This window comes from Nerophis ophidion, linkage group LG02 (assembly GCF_033978795.1).
Source record: "Nerophis ophidion isolate RoL-2023_Sa linkage group LG02, RoL_Noph_v1.0, whole genome shotgun sequence".
Classification (NCBI taxonomy): domain Eukaryota; kingdom Metazoa; phylum Chordata; class Actinopteri; order Syngnathiformes; family Syngnathidae; genus Nerophis; species Nerophis ophidion.
In genome coordinates, this window is record NC_084612.1 from 75379740 (window position 1) to 75400365 (window position 20626).

Genomic DNA, 20626 nt, shown 5'->3' on the forward strand with positions numbered 1-20626 from the left:
TATACAGTATATATGTATGTATATATGTATATAAAGGTATATACAGTATATATGTATGTATATATGTATATAAAGGTATATACAGTATATATGTATGTATATATGTATATAAAGGTATATACAGTATATATGTATGTATATATGTATATAAAGGTATATACAGTATATATGTATGTATATATGTATATAAAGGTATATACAGTACAGGCGTAATGTGATCAAACTTTCTTGTTCTTGTCAAAAGTCTAGCAGCCGCATTTTGTACCAACTGTAATCTTTTAATGCTAGACCATCGAAACATATTTTTGGAATGATTATCAATTTCTTTTACTCGTGAAGCGTCCTTTCTCTCCAGAATTGACATCGTTTTACATTTGGAAAATTGTCGACCAATCAACTACGGCGTAACATATGCTCGATTACAAATTTGTGTTTTTCGCCCCGAGATTAAAAAAAGACAGATTCCGATTTTGGGCGGGAAAAATCCCCTGCCTGCGTTATTCTTTACAAGTGCATGTCAAATGTGACCACGACTGTACATTTCCTGCGTGTTTGCTTGCAAAGCACCCCCCTTTAAAAAAACTCCTTCCCACACCTCTCACCGTTCCAACTGTGGTGACTTTATCGATCTTGGTCTTCCCCCCTCGTTGGACCATGCGGCAGCGCTTGTCCACCACGTGACCCTCCAGCTGGACGGCCATGAAGGTGTGTTTACATGCAATACAGAGAAGCGGGGGCATCAACAAAAAGTATCGCTCGGGGGAAAAAAAACGAAAACAATTGAGTGACCTGCCTTGACATACTCGTGGTAATCTTCCTCCAGCACCTCCAGGTCAGCAGTGAGGTAGGCTTACATGGGAGATGTACAACAAAATAAAAATACATTAGGTACACATACAAACCCCGTTTCCATATCAGTTGGGACATTGTGTTCGATGTAAATATAAACAGAATACAATGATTTGCAAATCATTTTCAACCCATATTCAGTTGAATATGCTACAAAGACAACATATTTGATGTTCAAACCTTTTTTTGCTAATAAAAATGAACTTAGAATTTCATGGCTGCAACAGGTGCCAAAGTAGTTGGGAAAGGGCATGTTCACCACTGTGTTACATCACCTTTTCGTTTAACAACACTCAATAAACGTTTGGGAACTCCATCTATCCATCCATCCATCTTCCTCCGCTCATCCGAGGTCGGGTCGCGGGGGCAGCAGCCTAAGCAGGGAAACCCAGACTTCCCTCTCCCCAGCCACGTCGTCTAGCTCTTCCCGGGGGATCCCGAGGTGTTCCCAGGCCAGCCGGGAGACATAGTCTTCCCAACGTGTCCTGGGTCTTCCCCGTGGCCTCCAACCAGTCAGACATTCCCGGAACACCTCCCTAGGGAGGCGTTCGGGCGGCATCCTGACCAGATGCCCGAACCACCTCATCTGGCTCCTCTCCATGTGGAGGAGCAGCGGCTTTACTTTGAGTTCCTCCCGGATGGCAGAGCTTCTCACCCTATCTCTAAGGGAGAGACCCAAACTCATTTGGGCCGCTTGTACCCGTGATCTTATCCTTTCGGTCATGACCCAAAGCTCATGACCATAGGTGAGGATGGGAACGTAGATCGACCGGTAAATTGAGAGCTTTGCCTTCCGGCTCAGTTCCTTCTTCACCACAACGGATCGATACAACGTCCGCATTACTGAAGACGCCGCACCGATCCGCCTGTCGATCTCACCATCCACTCTTCCCCCACTCGTGAACAAGACTCCTAGGTACTTGAACTCCTCCACTTGGGGCAGGGTCTCCTCCCCAACCCGGAGATGGCATTCCACCCTTTTCCGGGCGAGAACCATGGACTCGGACTTGGAGTTGCTGATTCTCATTCCGGTCGCTTCACACTCGGCTGCGAACCGATCCAGTGAGAGCTGAAGATCCCGGTCAGATGAAGCCATCAGGACCACATCATCTGCAAAAAGCAGTTTGGGAACTGAGTAAACTAATTGTTGAAGCTTTGAAAGTGGAATTCTTTCCCATTCTTGTTTTATGTAGAGCTTCAGTCCTTCAACAGTCCGGGGTGTCCGCTGTCCTATTTTACGCTTCATAATGCGCCACACATTTGATAGGAGACAGGTCTGGATTTCAGGCGGGCCAGGAAGCCACGCTGTTGTAACACGTGCTGAATGTGGCTTGGCATTGTCTTGCTGAAATAAACAGGGGCGTCCATGAAAAAGACGGCGCTTAGATGGCAGCATATGTTGTTCCAAAACCTGCATGTACCTTTCAGCATTAATGGTGCCTTCACAGATGTGTAAGTTACCCATGCCTTGGGCACTAATGCACCCCCATACCATCACAGATGCTGGCTTTTCAACTTTGCGTCGATAACAGTCTGGATGGTTCGCCGGATGACACGAATATTTCCAAAAACAATTTGAAATGTGGACTCGTCAGACCACAGAACACTTTTCCACTTTGCATCAGTCCATCTTAGATGATCTCGGGCCCAGAGAAGCTGGCGGCGTTTCTGGATGTTGTTGATAAATGGCTTTCGCTTTGCATAGTAGAGCTTTAACTTGCACTTACAGATGTAGCAACGAATTGTATTTAGCGACAGCGGTTTTCTGAAGTGTTCCTGAGCCCATGTGGTGATATCCTTTAGAGATTGATGTGGGTTTTTGATACAATGCCGTCTGAGGGATCGAAGGTCACGGTCATTCAATGTTGGTTTCCGGCCATGCCGCTTACGTGGAGTGATTTCTCCAGATTCTCTGAACCTTTTGATGATATTATGGAGCGTAGATGTTGAAATCCCTAAATTTCTTGCAATGTCACTTTGAGAAAGGTTGTTCTTAAACTGTTTGACTATTTGCTCACGCAGTTGTGGACAAAGGGGTGTACCTCGCCCCATCCTTTCTTGGGAAAGACTGAGCAGTTTTTGGGAAGCTGTTTTTATACCCAATCATGGCACCCACCTGTTCCCAATTAGCCTGCACACCTGTGGGATGTTCCAAATAAGTGTTTGATGAGCATTCCTCAACTTTATCAGTATTTATTGCCACCTTTTCCAACTTCTTTGTCACGTGTTGCTGGCATCAAATTCCAGAGTTAATGATTATTTGCAAAAAAAAAATGTTTATGAGTTTGAACATGAAATATGTTGTCTTTGTAGCATATTCAACTGAATATGGGTTGAAAAGGATTTGCAAATCATTGTATTCCGTTTATATTTACATCTAACACAATTTCCCAACTTTATTGGAATTTTCCACTATTCTTCCAAAAGCTCATTGGTGCGCTGATGTTGGTCGAGAAAACGCCGTTCTAATTCATCCCAAAGGTGTTCTATCAGGTTCAGGTCAGGACTCTGTGCAGGCCAGTCAAGTTCCTCCACACCAGACTCGGTCATCTATGTCTTTATGGACGTTGCTTTGTTACCGCAAGGATGAATGGACAAGCAGGACGCCTCACCTGTCACGGTTGTTCCGCAGGGGGAGTCGTCGACGGCCCCCTCGCTTTGGGCGTGCAGCAGCATACACGGCCGCCGGGCTCTGCGGGCAAACTCCATGGAGACGCGGAACCTTCCCAACTCTCGACCGCCTTCGGACACGGTCACCAGGGAGTCCGTGAACACGCACTTGGGCAGCTCCGCCGGCTCTGCCACATGAATGAATGGAGGACGAATTAATTCCCGAGAAAAACAACGTGGCGTCCATCGTCTGGCGGTGGTTTTTATCGAACATACGACCGTAGTGAATTAGTGAATTATATTTATATAGCACTTTTCTCTAGTGACTCAAAGCGCTTTACAAAGTGAAACCCAATATCTAAGTTACATTTAAAGCAGTGTGGGTGGCACTGAGAGCAGGTGGGTAAATTGTCTTGCCCAAGGACACAACGGTAGTGACTAGAATGGCAGAAGCGGGAATTGAACCTGCAACCCTCAAGTTGCTGGCACAGCCACTCTACCAACCGAGCTATACCGCCCCCTGGTAATATGTCAAGTGTGTGGCAAAAGCGGACAAAAACTAGCAGTATCATTTGAAAATAGAGAATGAAGAGTGCTTGAAACTCCGCATGTCAACATTTCTGTTCGGTGCCACACCAACAAAACGCCAAAGCAAGCATTTCCACATCAACACCGTATGAAAAAAATAGTCAACAACAGAAGGAGATAACGCCCGCAGGAACCTACCACATAGTGAAGGATATAAACTATTTGATTTCCTGTTATACAGCTCGTTTTTATTTGACACTTATTGAAATATATCAGGGTTTTTTGGTTGTTTTTTTGTTAGTTTTTTTAAATCCACGGTCGATGATTTTAAGGTACCACATTTCATTTTGGTAAAAAAACTAGCAGTTGAGTTGCCAAAATAAAATCAAAACAGCGGTACTGTGTTTCTATTTAGAGTAAAATGTTGTAAAAAAAATAATAATAATAATAATAAAATAACACGATGTATTTTACAGTAGAAGTCCGGCAACTAAAGTGACATTTTTTTTTCCTGTAAAAAACTTGTCAAATCGGCAGATTTTTTTTTTACTATTTACGTGAAAAAAAAAAAGAAAAAGAAAAAAAAAAGGAGAATATTTTAATTCGTAGGAAAATGTGTAATTATTTACTGTTAAAAGCGGCCCTCAATGAAAACAAGTTTGATACCCCGGGTCTAGTGGGACAGTATTTTCAGATTCATCTCCATTTTTATTTGTAATGTTTTTTAAGCAATCTAAAAAACCCAAAAACAATTGATGTCATTTGTTTCTATTATTAAAAAAAAAAAAAAGAATTAGATTTTCAGATCAATCGCGATTTTTATTGGTAACGTTTTTCAAGCAATTGAACAAAAATCACTGTCATTTTTTTATACTTTTTTTTAATATGTATCAAAAAAATAAATAATCGATTTTCAGATTAATCACGATTTTTATTTGTAATGTTTAAGCAATAAAAAAAAAAACAATCAAAAATCGATGTAATTTTACTTTATTTTGTTTTAATATGTATCAAAAAGTGGCTGGGGAAAGGGAAGTCTGGGTTTCCCTGCTTAGGTTGTTGCCCCCGCGACCCGACCTCGGATAAGCGGAAGAAGATGGATGGATGGACGGATGCATCAAAAAATTAATTTTAAGATTAATCGCAATTTTTATTTGTAACGTTTTTTAAGCAATAAAAAAAAACGATGTAATTTTTTTACCTTTTTTTCAAAATATGTATAAAAAATCGATTTTAAGATCAATCGTGATTTTAATTTGTTACATTTCTTTAATTAAGATCAATCGTGGTTTTAATTTGTTACATTTTTTTAATTCATTTAAAAAAATAAAATAGATTTTATTTTTTTACTTAATTTTTGAAAAAATTTATCAAATAATTAATCGATTTTCAGATTGATCACAATTTCTATTTGTAACTTTTTTTAAGCAATAAAAAAATAATCAAAAATCGATGTAATATTTTTCCGTTATTTAAAAAAAATGTATTCCAAAAATCTATTTTCAGATTAATCGCCATTTTTATTTGTAATGTTTTTTAAACAATTAAAAAACAAAAACAATTGATGTAATTTTTTTATTATCTAAAAAAAAATATTAAAAAAATAATTAGATTTTCAGATTAATCGCGATTTTTATTTGTAACGTTTTTTAAGCAATTTAAAAAAAAATCACTGTCATTTTTTCAATACTTTTTTAAAATATGTATCAAAAAAATAATCGATTTTCAGATTAATCACGATTTTTATTTGTAATGTTTAAGCAATAAAAAAAAATCTAGAATAATGTAATTTTACTTTTTTTTTTAATGTGTATGAAAAAAATCTATTTTAAGAGTATTCACAATTTTTATTTGTAATGTTTTTTTAAGCAATCTAAAAAACCCAAAAACAATTGATGTCATTTGTTTCTATTATTTAAAAAAAAAAAAAGTGAATAAAAAAAATTTAGATTTTCAGATTAACCGCGATTTTTATTGGTAACGTTTTTCAAGCAATTGAACAAAAATCACTGTCATTTTTTTATACTTTTTTTAAATATGTATCAAAAAAATAAATAATCGATTTTCAGATTAATCACGATTTTTATTTGTAATGTTTAAGCAATAAAAAAAAAACAATCAAAAATCGATGTAATTTTACTTTATTTTGTTTTAATATGTATCAAAAAGTGGCTGGGGAAAGGGAAGTCTGGGTTTCCCTGCTTAGGTTGTTGCCCCCGCGACCCGACCTCGGATAAGCGGAAGAAGATGGATGGATGGATGGATGGACGGATGCATCAAAAAATTAATTTTAAGATTAATCGCAATTTTTATTTGTAACGTTTTTTAAGCAATAAAAAAAAACGATGTAATTTTTTTACCTTTTTTTTCAAAATATGTATAAAAAATCGATTTTAAGATCAATCATGATTTTAATTTGTTACATTTCTTTAATTAAGATCAATCGTGATTTTAATTTGTTACATTTTTTAAATTAATTTAAAAAAATAAAATAGATTTTATTTTTTTACTTAATTTTTGAAAAAATGTATCAAATAATTAATCGATTTTCAGATTAATCACAATTTCTATTTGTAACTTTTTTTAAGCAATAAAAAAATAATCAAAAATCGATGTAATATTTTTACGTTATTTAAAAAAAATTTATTCAAAAAATCTATTTTCAGATTAATCGCCATTTTTATTTGTAATGTTTTTTAAACAATTAAAAAACAAAAACAATTGATGTAATTTTTTTATTATCTAAAAAAAAATATTAATAAAAAAATAATTAGATTTTCAGATTAATCGCGATTTTTATTTGTAATGTTTAAGCAATAAAAAAAATCTAAAATAATGTAATTTTACTTTATTTTTTTTAATATATATGAAAAAAATCAATTTTAAGAGTATTCACAATTTTTATTTGTCACGTTTTTTAAGCAATAAAAAAAACGATGTAATTTTTTTCATTTAATAAAAAATATGTAGAAAAAATTGACTTTAAGATCAATCGCAATTTTAATTTGTTACATTTCTTTAATTAATAAAAAAAAATTAAATCGATTTGATTTTTTTACTTATTTTTTTAAAAAATGTATCAAAAAATTAATCAATTTTCAGATTAATCACGATTTCTATTTGTAACTTTTTTTAAGCAATAAAAAAATAATCAAAAATCAATGCAATATTTTTACGCTATTTAAAAAAATATGTATTAAAAAATAAATTTTAAGATTAATGGCGATTTTTATTTGAAACATTTTTAAGCAATAAAAAAAAAATCGATGCAATTTTTTACTATACTTTTTTAGATACGTATTGAAAAAATCGATTTTAAGATTAATCGCGATTTCTATTTGTAATGTTTAAGCAATAAAAAAAATCTAAAATAATGTAATTTTACTTTTTTTTTTTAATATGTATGAAAAAAATCAATTTTAAGAGTATTCACAATTTTTATTTGTCACGTTTTTTAAGCAATAAAAAAAACGATGTAATTTTTTTCATTTAATAAAAAATATGTACAAAAAATTGATTTTAAGATCAATCGCAATTTTAATTTGTTACATTTCTTTAATTAATAAGAAAAAATTAAATCGATTTGATTTTTTTACTTATTTTTTTAAAAAATGTATCAAAAAATTAATCAATTTTCAGATTAGTCACGATTTCTATTTGTAACTTTTTTTAAGCAATAAAAAAATAATCAAAAATCAATGCAATGTTTTTACGCTATTTAAAAAAATATGTATTAAAAATCAATTTTAAGATTAATGGCGATTTTTATTTGAAAATGTGAGTGTGAATGTTGTCTGTCTATCTGTGTTGGCCCTGTGATGAGGTGGCGACTTGTCCAGGGTGTACCCCGCCTTCCGCCCGATTGTAGCTGAGATAGGCGCCAGCGCCCCCCGTGACCCCAAAAGGGAATAAGCGGTAGAAAATGGATGGATGGATGGACATTTTTAAGCAATACAAAAAAAAATCGATGCAATTTTTTACTATACTTTTTTAAATACGTATTGAAAAAATCTATTTTAAGATTAATCGCGATTTCTATTTGTTACGTTTTTTTAAACAATAAAAAAAATCCAAAATCAATGTCATTTTTTTTACTATATATTTTTTAAAATATGTATAAACAATTGATTTTCTAATTAATCACGATTTTTACTACATTGTTTTTAATTAATTAAAAAAAAAATCGCTTTTATTTTTTAAATATGTATCAAAAAAATAAATAATCGATTTTCAGATTAATCGCAATTTTTTATTTGTATTGTTTTTTAAGATAAAAAACAAAAATCTATGTAATATTTTAACGTTATTTAAAAAAAATGATGTATTGTGGGACAGGCCAATGTTTATCTCCGGCCCTGTAGCAAAGGCGTCACGGTACCGGTACCGGTCCCGGTCCTCGGACCGGAAGTTGGGCACCACAGCTGTACAGTTCAAATTTTAATGACAATAAAAGTTGGTCTAAATCTAATATCGAATTCTACTTGAAATTGTTTAAGGAGGTGTTTAAGTGGTTAAGTGGCACCAACAGGTGGTGGTGCCAGTCTGGACTCACCAATGCCGGACATGAAAGCGATGGCTTCGTCCGAGGCCCTCGTCTCCGGACCCGGCTTGTCAGTGTCGGTCTCCTCCCTCCTCTCGTCCCCTTGGAGCGCCTCCATTCCGGCCTGTGTCAAAAACAAAAATCTCCCTGAGGTGAAGAAGAGGGAGTTTGTTACGAAAAACAACTTGTGTCCGCCATTTAACGCCAGGCGTCTTTGGACCGGGGTACTTGTTTTTTTAAATGTGTCGGTGACGTCACAGTGGAGTTGCCGAGACAACGGCGGCTCGAGTACCGTAAAGCAGCGTGTAAACGGGCAGGGTAATTTGACATAATGTCATGGCTGTTTTGAGTTTCCATTCATTTCTACAGCTTTTTTTTTTTTTTTTGTGATAGAGTGATTGGAGCACACACTTGTTGGTCACGAAATAATAAAAAATCGATTATTATTTACTTAATATTTTTCAAATATGTATCAAAAATAAATAATCAATTTTCTGATTAATCACAATTGTTGTTAGTAACGTTTTTTAAGCAATTAAAAAAAAAATCAAAAATCTACGTTATTTTTTTACTTAATTTAAAAAAAAAATAAGTATCAAAAAAATCGATTTTCGGATTGATCGTAATTTTTATTTGTAACGTTTTTAAGCAATTAAAAAAAAATCAAAAATCGATGTCATTTTTTTACTTCATTTAAAAAAAATGTATTAAAAAATCGATTTTCAGATTAATCGCGATTTAATTGTTACATTTTTAATTAATAAAAAAAATCCATTTAATTTTTCTTACCTTTTAAAAAAATAAAAAAATAAAAAAAGAATCGATTATCAGATTAATCACAATTTTCATTTGTAATGTTTTTTAAGCAATTCAATTTTTTTTTAAATCGATGTAATTTTTGTACTTAATTTTTTTCAAATATGTATCAAAAAATCAATTTGAAGACTAATTGCGATTTTTATTTTTAAATTTTTTTAAGCAATAAAAATAAAAAAAATCGATATTCTTTTACTTGTTTTTTTAAAAATATAAGAAAATAATCGATTTTATTTACTTTATTTTTTTAAATATGTATCAAAAAATAAATAATCTATGATCAGATTAATCACAATTTTAATTTGTAACGTTTTTTAAGCAATAATAAAAAATAAAAAAAATTGACGTAATTTTTTTTTTTTTTTTTTTTTAAATATGTATCAAAAATAGATTTTCAGATTAATTGCGATTTTTATTTGTAACGTTTTTGAAGCAATTAAACAAATAAAACAAAAATTTATGTAATTTTTTTACTTAATTAAAAAAAAAATGAATAAAAAAATCGATTTTCAGATTAATCGCCATTTTTCTTAGATTTTTTCAATTAATAAAAAAACCCAAAAAAAAAACGATTTTATTTTAACTGGAGGCATCTTTTGGACCGGGGTCCTTGTTTTTTTTTAATGTGTCGGTGACACATATATGTATATATGTATGTTATGTTTGACCCAGCAGATTTACTCACATTTTCCATAAATTCGTTAAAAAAAAAAACTTCAGGAATGTTATTTTTTGTGACCAACAAGTATGTGCTCCAATCACTCTATCAAAAAAAAAAAAAAAGTTGTAGAAATGATAGGAAAATCGAGATAGCCATGATATTATGTCCAAATTACCCTGCCTGTTTACACGCTGCTTTACGGCAACGGCAGCTCGAGTACCGTAAAGCAGCGTGTAAACAGGCAGGGTAATTTGGACATAATATCATGGCTATCTCGATTTTCCTATCATTTCTACAACTTTTTTTTTTTTGATAGAGTGATTGGAGCACATACTTGTTGGTCACAAAAAATAACATTCCTGAAGTTTTTTTTTTTAATGAATTCATGGAAAATGTGAGTAAATCTGCTGGTTCAAACATAACATACATATATATATATATATATATATATATATCTATATATATATATAAACAGCAATGTTAATATTTGACTGCAATAAGACACTTTTGGTAGCCATCCAGAAGCTTCCGGTTGATTTTTTTTGACCACTCCTCCTTGACAAAACCTGTGTAGTTCAGTTAAATGTAATTTTTTTTCTGACATGGACTTGTTTCTTCAGCATTGTCCGCGCGTTTAAGTCAGTACTTTGGGAAGGTCATCCTAAAACCTTCATTCTAGCCTGATTAAGCCATTCCTTTACCACTTTTGACCTGCGTTTTGGGGGCCATTGTGTCAGGTTCAAACACTGATGAAATTGAATACACAGACCAGAAGCAAGGAATCACGCAGAGTTCAATTTGGCTCAATGAGGAGAGAAGTTTAGGGCTGAACTCGTAGTTACCGGTACCATGAATTGATTTGCTTGGACCCCCGACTTAAACTAGCTGAAAAACTTATTCGGGTGTTACCATTTAGTGGTCAATTGTACGGAATATGTACTGAAATGTGCAATCTACTAATAAAAGTTTTTTAAAAATCAATCAATCACACAGATCTAACCTACGCTCTAAGGTAACAGTCCCATGTGCTCTTCTATTGATTTGGGAGGTCCCTGATTACATCACAGAGGCTGCCTCTGAAGGAAGGGGGGGGGGGGGGGTAATCTCAGCAGACCCAGTTAGAAACAATATATGACAACACCCATCCATCCATTTTCTACCGCTTGCGGTCGCCTGAGCCTATATGACTATATATGAAATGCAAATGTGTTGACACTCCTGATATCCCCTTGTCTCTGCTATGTCTGCGTCACGACACTCGATGTTCGCCACTGGCAGTCAGCAGGCCGGTTTTTGGACAAAAACACTGTCCCTTTGCACGGATAGAAAAGTACAACTTCAGCACAATTGATAATCACCATAGCAACGGCCTTTAAGCATAAGAGTTGTGTGGTAACTTACACATTGTCCTGTTGGAACACCCAACTGCGCCCAAGACCCAACCTCCCGGGCTGATGATTTTAGCTTGTCCTGAAGAATTTGGAGGTAATCCTCTGTGAACGACTCACACTGTCGTCGTGCGGGTTCCATGGACCACTCAGGAAGGACATGATTAAGCAGGTTTGACTCTTGTTTATTTTTTCAAATAAAGCAAGTCTTTTGCGCCGTCGCCGCTCCCGCTGCTCGCTCTCCGGTCCGCTCTTGTGTCTTGCTTCCTGGTGCTTCTGCTCGCCGGGCACTGCTGTGGAATCTCCACCTCCTTCAGCCCCGTTCTCTCCTCCTTCTCCCCTTTTATACATTAATTGTGTACGGGTGCGCGATCCACGGACCTGAACTCGTTTGTGGCGTCGCTCTCGGCACGCCCCGCCTCGGTGCCCACTCGACTTCTCCGCCTCCTCGCCGCCATCTTGGGCCAGGCTCCAGCGTTCCCTGCCGCTCTGTCGACTCCGCCTCTCCACATCCTAATTTTTCATTGTCCCATTTACTCTCTGTAAAGCACTAGTTCCATTAGCAGCAAAAACAGGACCAGAGCATGATACTACCACCACCATGCTTGACAGTAGGTGTTGTGTTCCTGGGATTAGAGGCCTCACCTTTTCTCCTCCAAACATTTTGCTGGGTATTGTGGCCAAACAATACCTAAACAGAATAGCGAAACATGGTTCTGGATCTACACGACATCCACTGTAGTGATACCAAGTACAGGCACACATCTCGTCGATACTACTATGATTACGTCGATATTTTCTGACATTACAACAGCTTTTATTTTTCTTAAATTCCTATTATGTTTATAAACTCATGAAATATGTCCCTGGAAATATGAGGACTTTGAATATGACCGAAGTATGATCCTGTAACAACTTGGTATCGGATCGATACCCAAATTTGTGGTATCATCCAAAACGAATGTAAAGTATCCAAATAAGAGAAGAATAAGTGATTATTACATTTGAACAGAAGTGTAGATGGAACATGTTAAAAGAGAAAGTAAGCAGGTATTAACAGTAAATGAACAAGTGGATTCATAATTCGTTTTTTACAGCTTGTCCTTAATAATGTTGGCAAAATAACAGAATAGGAAAATGACACTAATTAGGAGCCTTTGTTTGTTTACTTACTAATAAAAGACAAGTCGTCTAGTATGTTCACTATTTTATTTAAGGACCAAATTGCAATAATAAACATATGTTTGATTTACTCTAAGATTTTTTGTCAAAATAAAGCCAATAATGGACATTTTTTTTGTGCTCCCCTTTATTTACAAAGGGACCGAAAATAAATATTTTGATACTTTTCGTTCCATCGGGACAACACTAACTCAGACTCAAAATTACGACAATATAAGGGCTACGGGTTTTACCCAAACATCAATAAACCGCAATTCCCGCCCCGAATCGTCAATCAACCCAAAAAATAAATTGATGGTCACAGTTTTGTCAGCCAAATATTTTAATAAATCTCTAAACACAAAGACAAAAATTTGTGGAAAATCGAAAAGACGACAGCAGTGAAAGCACCAACATGTCTATATTCACTTATGGATATTAATGTCACAAAAAGTGTAGGCCTTTAATGAAAGATTATATTTTTCTTGAGTGGAAAATTATATAAAATATACACTATATTGCTAAAAGTATTTGGCCACTGACGGAGATTGATATCTACGTATATCCATATCCAAGAGTTATTTCTTTTCTTCCATAGTCATATTTGAAAACAGCTAAGTGGTGTGCATGTGTTAACATTGAGCTTGGAATGTGACGAGTAGCCATAACACCCGTGTTATCTTTTCTTGTCCCAGGCTTAGGAGGAGAATAGATATGTGGATTCGCTCTGAAGGGGAAGGGGAGGGGGGCTAGTGGGAGATTGAAAAAGACAGGACTTCCAGAGTGTTTTCAGCTCAACTTGGGCGATGCGATTTGAAGGTGTTGTTCATAGATTGGTCTCTCCAAAGCTTTGGTATAAAATGTCAAAATATCTATTCTGTCTGGGATTAATTTAAAATCAGTTTATGTGTCATCAAAAGAACTTGGGGGTGACCAGCAGCTTAAATTCCCTCGGAGGAACATTTGGTCCAAACGCAACACCACCCATCCAAATGTGAATTGTGAATTATATTTATATAGCGCTTTTCTCAAGTGACTCAAAGCGCTTTACATAGTGACACCCAATATCTAAGTTACATTTAAACCAGTGTGGGTGGCACTGGGAGCAGGTGGGTAAAGTGTCTTGCCCAAGGACACAACAGCAGTAACTAGGATGGCACAAGCGGGAATCGAACCTGCAACTCTCAAGTTGCTGGCACGGCCACTCTACCAACCGAGCTATGCCGATCAGAATCAGTGTCCTAATCACCACAGGTGTATAAAATCAAGCACTTAGGCATGGAGACTGTTTCTACAAACATTTGTGAAAGAATGGGCCGCTTTCAGTGATTTCCAGCGTGCAGCTGTCCTAGGACGCCACCAGTGCAACAAATCCAGTCGTGAAATTTCCTCGCCCCTAAATATTCCAAAGTCAACTGTCGACTTTATTATAAGAAAATGGAAGATTTCGGGAACAACAGCAACTCAGCCACCAAGTGGTAGGCCACGTAAAGTACCAAAGATTGTCACACACACACTAGGTGCGGTGAAATTTGTCCTCTGCATTTGACCCATCCCCTTGATCACCCCCTGGGAAGTGAGGGGAGCAGTGGGCTGCAGCGGTGCCGCGCCCTGGAATCACTTATGGTGATTTAACCCTCAATTCCAACCCTTGAGTCTTTGGTAGCCCTGCGATGAGGTGGCGACTTGTCCAGGGTGTACCCTGCCTTCCGCCCGATTGTAGCTGAGATAGGCGCCAGCGCCCCCCGCGACCCTGAAAGGGAACAAGCGGTAGAAAATGGATGGATGGATGGAGTCTTTGGTATGACTCGGCCGGGGTTTGAACTCACAACCTACCGATCTCAGGGCGGACACTCTAACCACTAGGCCACTGCAACATATCCAGTCAGGAAATGTAACTTTAACTTCGTTATAATAAAAGTGAAGATTTTGGGAACAACAGCAACTCAGCCACCAAGTGGTAGGCCACGTAAACTGACAGAGAGGGGGTCAGCGGATACTGAAGCGCACAGTCAGTTGCTGCAGAGCTCCAAATTTCACACGACCTTTTCAATTAGCCCACGTACAGTACACAGAGAGCTTCATGTAATGTGTTTCCATGGCCGTGTGGCTTTGTCTAAGCCATACATTACAGAGTCCAACGGCGTGGCGCAGTGGGAGAGTGGCCGTGCGCAACCCGAGGGTCATTGGTTCAATCCCCACCTAGTACCAACCTCGTCACGTCCGTTGTGTCCTGAGCAAGACACTTCACCCTTGCTCCTGATGGGTGCTGGTTGGCGCCTTGCATGGCAGCTCCCTCCATCAGTGTGTGAATGGGTAAATGTGGAAGTAGTGTCAAAGCGCTTTGAGTACCTTGAAGGTAGAAAAGCGCTATACAAGTACAACCCATTTATCATTTATTTATTTAAAGCGTGGGATGCAGAATCACCCTTTTCCATATGGAAATCTGTTGGACCAGTCTGGGTTTGGAGGTTGCCAGGACAACGCTACATTTCGGACTGCATTGTGCCAAGTGTGACATTTTGGTGGAGGAGGAATTATGGTGTGGGGTCGGTTTTTCAGGAAAGGAACTTTAAATGCTCCGGGAAACCGCTGACCCTTCTCTGTCAGTTTACATGGCCTACCTCTTGGTTGCTGAGTTGCTGTTGTTCCCAAAATCTTCACTTTATCATAACAAAGTTAAAGTTACATTTCCCGACTGGAGATGTTGCACAGGTATGACAGTTCCAAGCTGGAAATCACTGAGAGCGGCCCATTCTTGCCTAAGTGCTTGATCTTATAGGACACCTGATTCTCCTCATTTTGATGGGTGGCCAAACACCTTTGGCAATATAGTGCATCAAACAAAACACCATGAAATAAAATAAAAGCACATGTTAGTCAAAGGAGCAAAGCTACACCCCCCAAAAATTAGTAATTGCCTTTCAGTCGTGCTGGGGCGACAACACGAGTGTCTTCCTCAGAGTGAATCGAACCTCTGGCATCTGTTTTGATTCACCCGCCGTCTGGGAGGCCTCCTTTCGACTTACTTGGTCATTGACACGGTGAAGGATGGTGACCATGTCTTCACCCCTTAAAAAATCCACAAGCACACAGGACTGTCACGCTAAATCGCAATGAAAAATGAGCGGCTATTTCCACATACCTGGGACAGCCCTCCTTCAGGTGCCGACACACCGATTGGATAAACCAGCTGCCATCCGTTGTATGTCTCATGGCTTTGTAGTCCTCAACAGTTGCCACAGCAACGAGGACGTCGGCTTCCTCGGGGATGGACTGAGAGTCATCAGTCAGGTGTTGGGGTAATGACACACCACGGTGTGGGAGCTTCCCCTGGCATGCCTGGATCAAAAACACCTTGGGTCTGCCAGTAAGAGGCGACCGGGGCCTTGCCTTGAAAGTTCTAGTTATTTTTTTAATGGGTACCGTTTGGAAATCAACCCCACAGACGACACCCTTCGCTCCATGACTGAGGACGCAGCAGACAAAGACGTCGCCGTGGTTGGGGGCGTCCTGAGGAACGACGAAAGCGCTGTCGCGGAACTCCTGGACGTCCAAATCCTGGGGTTTCGCGGCTTCGTTCAGAGAGCTAAAGAACTCCAGTGTGTCTTCCATCTGTTGCTTGGTCTGGTCTTCACACATCAGCACTCGGAAGCCGAGCCAGCTGAACACCTCCGCCAAACAATCTGCAGGAATATGAACGTGTCTCGTTAGACCAACGGCGCTCGGCTCTGTCGTCTACACCGCCCTTCAGATCTCGTACCTTAAATACATGTATATCTCTTCATAACCTATTCCACATGTTTTTGTCATGATCCGTGGCCCCGATCATGTTTTGTTTAGTTATGTTCTGTTAGTTTTGGACTCCCTTAGTTCCTGTTTTGTGCACCTCTGGGTTTGTTTTGCTTTCCATGGGTATTGGTTGGGTTCACCTGCCTCTGGTTGGTGGTCAGCACGCTCACCTGCTGCCGAGCAGTTTGTACCTGAGCTTCATGTGTGATCGGCACAGGAACACGTAAGCTCCTGTTCCTGCACCGAGGCAAGCGCCAGTTCCCGATCCTGCACCGAGGCAAGCTCCAGTTCGTGTTCCTGTGCCAAGTCAAACTGCAGTTCCTGTACAGAGGCAAGCTCCAGTTCCTGTTCTTGCGCCGAGGCAAGCTTCAGCTGCTGTTCCTGGCTTGAGGCAAGCTCCAGTACCGATTCCTGCCCTGAGGCAAGCTCCAGTTCCGATTCCTGCCCTGAGGCAAGCTCCAGTTCCGGTTCCCGCGTCGAGGCAAGCTCCAGTTCTGGTTCCTGGGCCGAGGAAAGCTCCAGTTCCGGTTCCTGCAGCGAGGCAAGCCCCAGTTCCGCTTCCTGATCCCCGGCTGCTTCCTTCGCCTGCCGCTCAAGCTCCTGAGGTGCCCTCCTCGTCTGCGGCGGACCCTTCCCAAGCCGTCCCCGCCTTCCTCCTCTCCGGGGGGCCTTCCCACGGCGCCGCCACCTTCCTCATCTCCAGCGTCGTCATCATTGCGACCTCAGCACAAGCGGCCATCAGGGGCCCACACGCGGTGCCTTCAGTGGCCAATTAATGGACGCCCTGGGCGCAGACAGCAGCGACGCCCACAAATTGGGCGTAGAACTCAAAGGCTGCTGAGGTTCTGGCGTCACTTGCACCCACCTTCTCGACGGCCACGGAATGTGGCCGTTCCGTGGTCGCCTGCCTCGCCCCTGATTCAGCGGCTTTCCACTCGCCGCCACCACTTGACTTGTTCCTCGCTGGATTCGGGGACAATAGGCCTGGCGACCCACCGCCAAGTCCTCCTTCCGCCCTCCCATGACACTTGAACTTGTTTTTTGTGTGTGCTATTCTGGGAACATCTGGAATTTGTCCTTAGGGGGGAGGTACTGTCATGATCCGTGGCCCGGATCATGTTTTGTTTAGTTATGTTCTGTTAGTTTTGGACTCCCTTAGTTCCTGTTTTGTGCACCTCTGGGTTTGTTTTGCTTTCCATGGGTATTGATTGGGTTCACCTGCCTCTGGTTGGTGGTCAGCACGCTCACCTGCTGCCGAGCAGTTTGTACCTGAGCTTCATGTGCAATCGGCACAGGAACACGTAAGCTCCTGTTCCTGCACCGAGGCAAGCGCCAGTTCCCGATCCTGCACCGAGGCAAGCTCCAGTTCGTGTTCCTGTGCCAAGTCAAACTCCAGTTCCTGTACAGAGGCAAGCTCCAGTTCCTGTTCTTGCGCCGAGGCAAGCTTCAGCTGCTGTTCCTGGCTTGAGGCAAGCTCCAGTTCCGATTCCTGCCCTGAGGCAAGCTCCAGTTCCGGTTCCTGCCCTGAGGCAAGCTCCAGTCCCGGTTCCCGCGTCGAGGCAAGCTCCAGTTCTGGTTCCTGGGCCGAGGAAAGCTCCAGTTCCGGTTCCTGCAGCGAGGCAAGCCCCAGTTCCGCTTCCTGATCCCCGGCTGCTTCCTTCGCCTGCCGCTCAAGCTCCTGAGGTGCCCTCCTCGTCTGCGGCGGACCCTTCCCAAGCCGTCCCCGCCTTCCTCCTCTCCGGGGGGCCTTCCCACGGCGCCGCCACCTTCCTCATCTCCAGCGTCGTCATCATTGCGACCTCAGCACAAGCGGCCATCAGGAGCCCACACGCGGTGCCTTCAGTGGCCAATTAATGGACGCCCTGGGCGCAGACAGCAGCGACGCCCACAAATTGGGCGTAGAACTCAAAGGCTGCTGAGGTTCTGGCGTCACTTGCACCCACCTTCTCAACGGCCACGGAATGTGGCCGTTCCGTGGTCGCCCGCCTCGCCCCTGATTCAGCGGCTTTCCACTCGCCGCCACCACTTGACTTGTCCTCGCTGGATTCGGGGACAATAGGCCTGGCGACCCACCGCCAAGTCCTCCTTCCGCCCTCCCATGACTCTTGAACTTGTTTTTTTGTGTGTGCTATTCTGGGAACATCTGGAATCTGTCCTTAGGGGGGGAGGTACTGTCATGATCCGTGGCCCGGATCATGTTTTGTTTAGTTCTGTTCTGTTGGTTTTGGACTCCCTTAGTTCCTGTTTTGTGCACCTCTGGGTTTGTTTCGCTTTCCATGGGTATTGATTGGGTTCACCTGGTCTGGTTGGTGGTCGGGACGCCCACCTGCTGTCGAGCACTAATCAGAGAGCTATTTATTCACGTTGCTCGCCACACTCTGTCTGGCTTCATTGTTTGCTATTTGCCACAAGCACGTGGGGTTATTTCTCTTTTCTAGGTTTCTTGATTCCTGTGCTAAGTTTGTAGCTCAGCTTCATGTGCGATTGGCACGCAGCATTTTGGTTTTGCTTGTAGTTTTTTGTATGTGTTATGATTCAAGAAGATTAAATCATGTTCCTCCCTGCACGCTTTGTCCGGAGCGCTCCGTCTGCATCCCGAGAGAACGAACCCCGCAGTAAGATGCGACCCCCACGTGACAGTTTTTGGCTTTAAGTGTGAAATATATTTCTATTTATCTATTATGTTATAAAGTGAAGTATTTGTGTAGTTGTTTTCCATTCTGTCTGGCGAGAGGCTACTTAGGCTGCTGCGCTACCAGACCTGGGATAATCGGAAGAAAAGAAGAAAACGACTATATTCTAATACTTACGAGCATCTCGGTCAGATCCAGTTCTTTGGGTGCCGTCTTGGAAATTCAGGTTGTTTATTATCAAACAGACGCCAACGGGACAGCTTGTTATTTGGTACGGCTCATCCTGAAACATTCAAAACACAACAACGGTTTCTACGGAGTCTCACTCGGTATCTCTAGGAAGGGTGGTCAAACTTCCAGTTTTTACTGCAACAGTTTGCCCCCCCCGGACAGATTGGATTTCCTTTCCATTCTGTCTCTTCGGTAAAAACAAAAGAAGTTGACCAATATCTCACGTTCAAACGTTGGTATTCCAATGTACCACAAGAAGAGGACTCATATGGCCCAACAGCACAACTCACCTTCTTCTTCTTACTCGCCGGTAGGACATGTTCTAATTCGAGTGGAGAAACACAGAGTTACACAGGAAAGCTTTACTTCGTATCTTACTACTACTGAGAGGCGGATCCACACCCGAGCACGGAGCTCTGATGGTCTTTTTAGGGAAGGTGAAGGTCCTCAGCTCCGGAAAAGTGGTCTGAAGGTCTTCATCCGTTTGCAGGAGACTCAGGAAAGCTTGGCAGGTGTCTTCTCCCTTGTTGACGATTTTATCCACAAGTTCCACCACATGGCCTTCGACGTCCTCTTTGCAGATGGATTTAAGATTGTTGTACTCGCGGGTCGTCACAAGTTTGTTCTCCAGAACTTTGTTGAGGATCAACCTGTAGTCCCCGCACAACGTCGTCTGGATGAATACTTTTCTGTTTCGCATTGTGTCTTTGGCTGACATGCTGGACCTGAAATGAACAACGAAACGTGTTATAGTAAAAACAGAGTCATCATTTGTGCTGTCGAACGGTTAAATGTTTTAATCAGAGTAATCACAGGGTTGTTTTGCTTTCCATGGGTATTGATTGGGTTCACCTGTCTCTGGTTGATGGTCGGGACGCTCAACTGCTGCCGAGCAGTTTGTACATGAGCTTCGTGTGCGATCGGCACACAGCGCTTTAGTTTGCTTCCTGCAGGAACATGTAAGCTCCTGTTCCTGCACCGAGGCAAGCTCCAGTTCCCGTACCGAGGCAAGCTCCAGTTCCGGTTCCTGCGTCGAAGCAAGCTCCAGTTCTGGTTTCTGCGCCGAGGCAAGCTCCAGTTCCGGTTCCTGCGTCGAAGCAAGCTCCAGTTCTGGTTTCTGCGTCGAAGCAAGCTCCAGTTCTGGTTTCTGCGCCGAGGCAAGCTAAAGTTCCGGTTCCTGCGTCAAAGCAAGCTCCAGTTCCGGTTCCTGCGTCGAAGCAAGCTCCAGTTCTGGTTTCTGCGTCGAAGCAAGCTCCAGTTCTGGTTTCTGCGCCGAGGCAAGCTAAAGTTCCGGTTCCTGCGTCGAAGCAAGCTCCAGTTCCGGTTCCTGCGTCGAAGCAAGCTCCAGTTCTGGTTTCTGCGTCGAAGCAAGCTCCAGTTCTGGTTTCTGCGCCGAGGCAAGCTCCAGTTCCGGTTC

At 40.7% G+C, this 20626-nt stretch overlaps 2 protein-coding genes across 12 annotated transcripts in view; both read right to left on the reverse strand.

The window, feature by feature from the left end:
- The window catches only part of catip (ciliogenesis associated TTC17 interacting protein), a 33771-nt gene extending 24765 nt beyond the window's left edge, over nt 1-9006 (reverse strand). The window contains exons 1-4 of one of the 3 annotated variants that reach the window (XM_061891096.1): nt 8540-9006; nt 3462-3647; nt 794-849; nt 603-689 (exon numbers count right to left, since the gene is read on the reverse strand). In XM_061891096.1, the coding sequence (XP_061747080.1) occupies nt 603-689; nt 794-849; nt 3462-3647; nt 8540-8645 (435 nt within the window). In that variant the 5' untranslated portion in view covers nt 8646-9006. The remainder of the gene's footprint in view (nt 1-602; nt 690-793; nt 850-3461; nt 3648-8539) is intronic. The other 2 variants (XM_061891115.1, XM_061891105.1) reach the window with 2 other exon arrangements.
- A 4775-nt stretch (nt 9007-13781) lies between these two features.
- Nucleotides 13782-20626, reverse strand: part of LOC133545481 (caspase-8-like) — a 64394-nt gene continuing 57549 nt past the window's right edge. For 7 of the 9 annotated variants that reach the window (XM_061891135.1, XM_061891127.1, XM_061891159.1 and 4 more), the window contains 5 exons: nt 19612-19934; nt 19434-19531; nt 19156-19261; nt 15699-16239; nt 13782-15625 (listed from right to left, as the gene is read on the reverse strand). In XM_061891135.1, coding sequence (XP_061747119.1) covers nt 15478-15625; nt 15699-16239; nt 19156-19261; nt 19434-19531; nt 19612-19934 — 1216 coding nt within the window. In that variant the 3' untranslated portion in view covers nt 13782-15477. The remainder of the gene's footprint in view (nt 15626-15698; nt 16240-19155; nt 19262-19433; nt 19532-19611; nt 19935-20626) is intronic. The other 2 variants (XM_061891174.1, XM_061891167.1) reach the window with 2 other exon arrangements.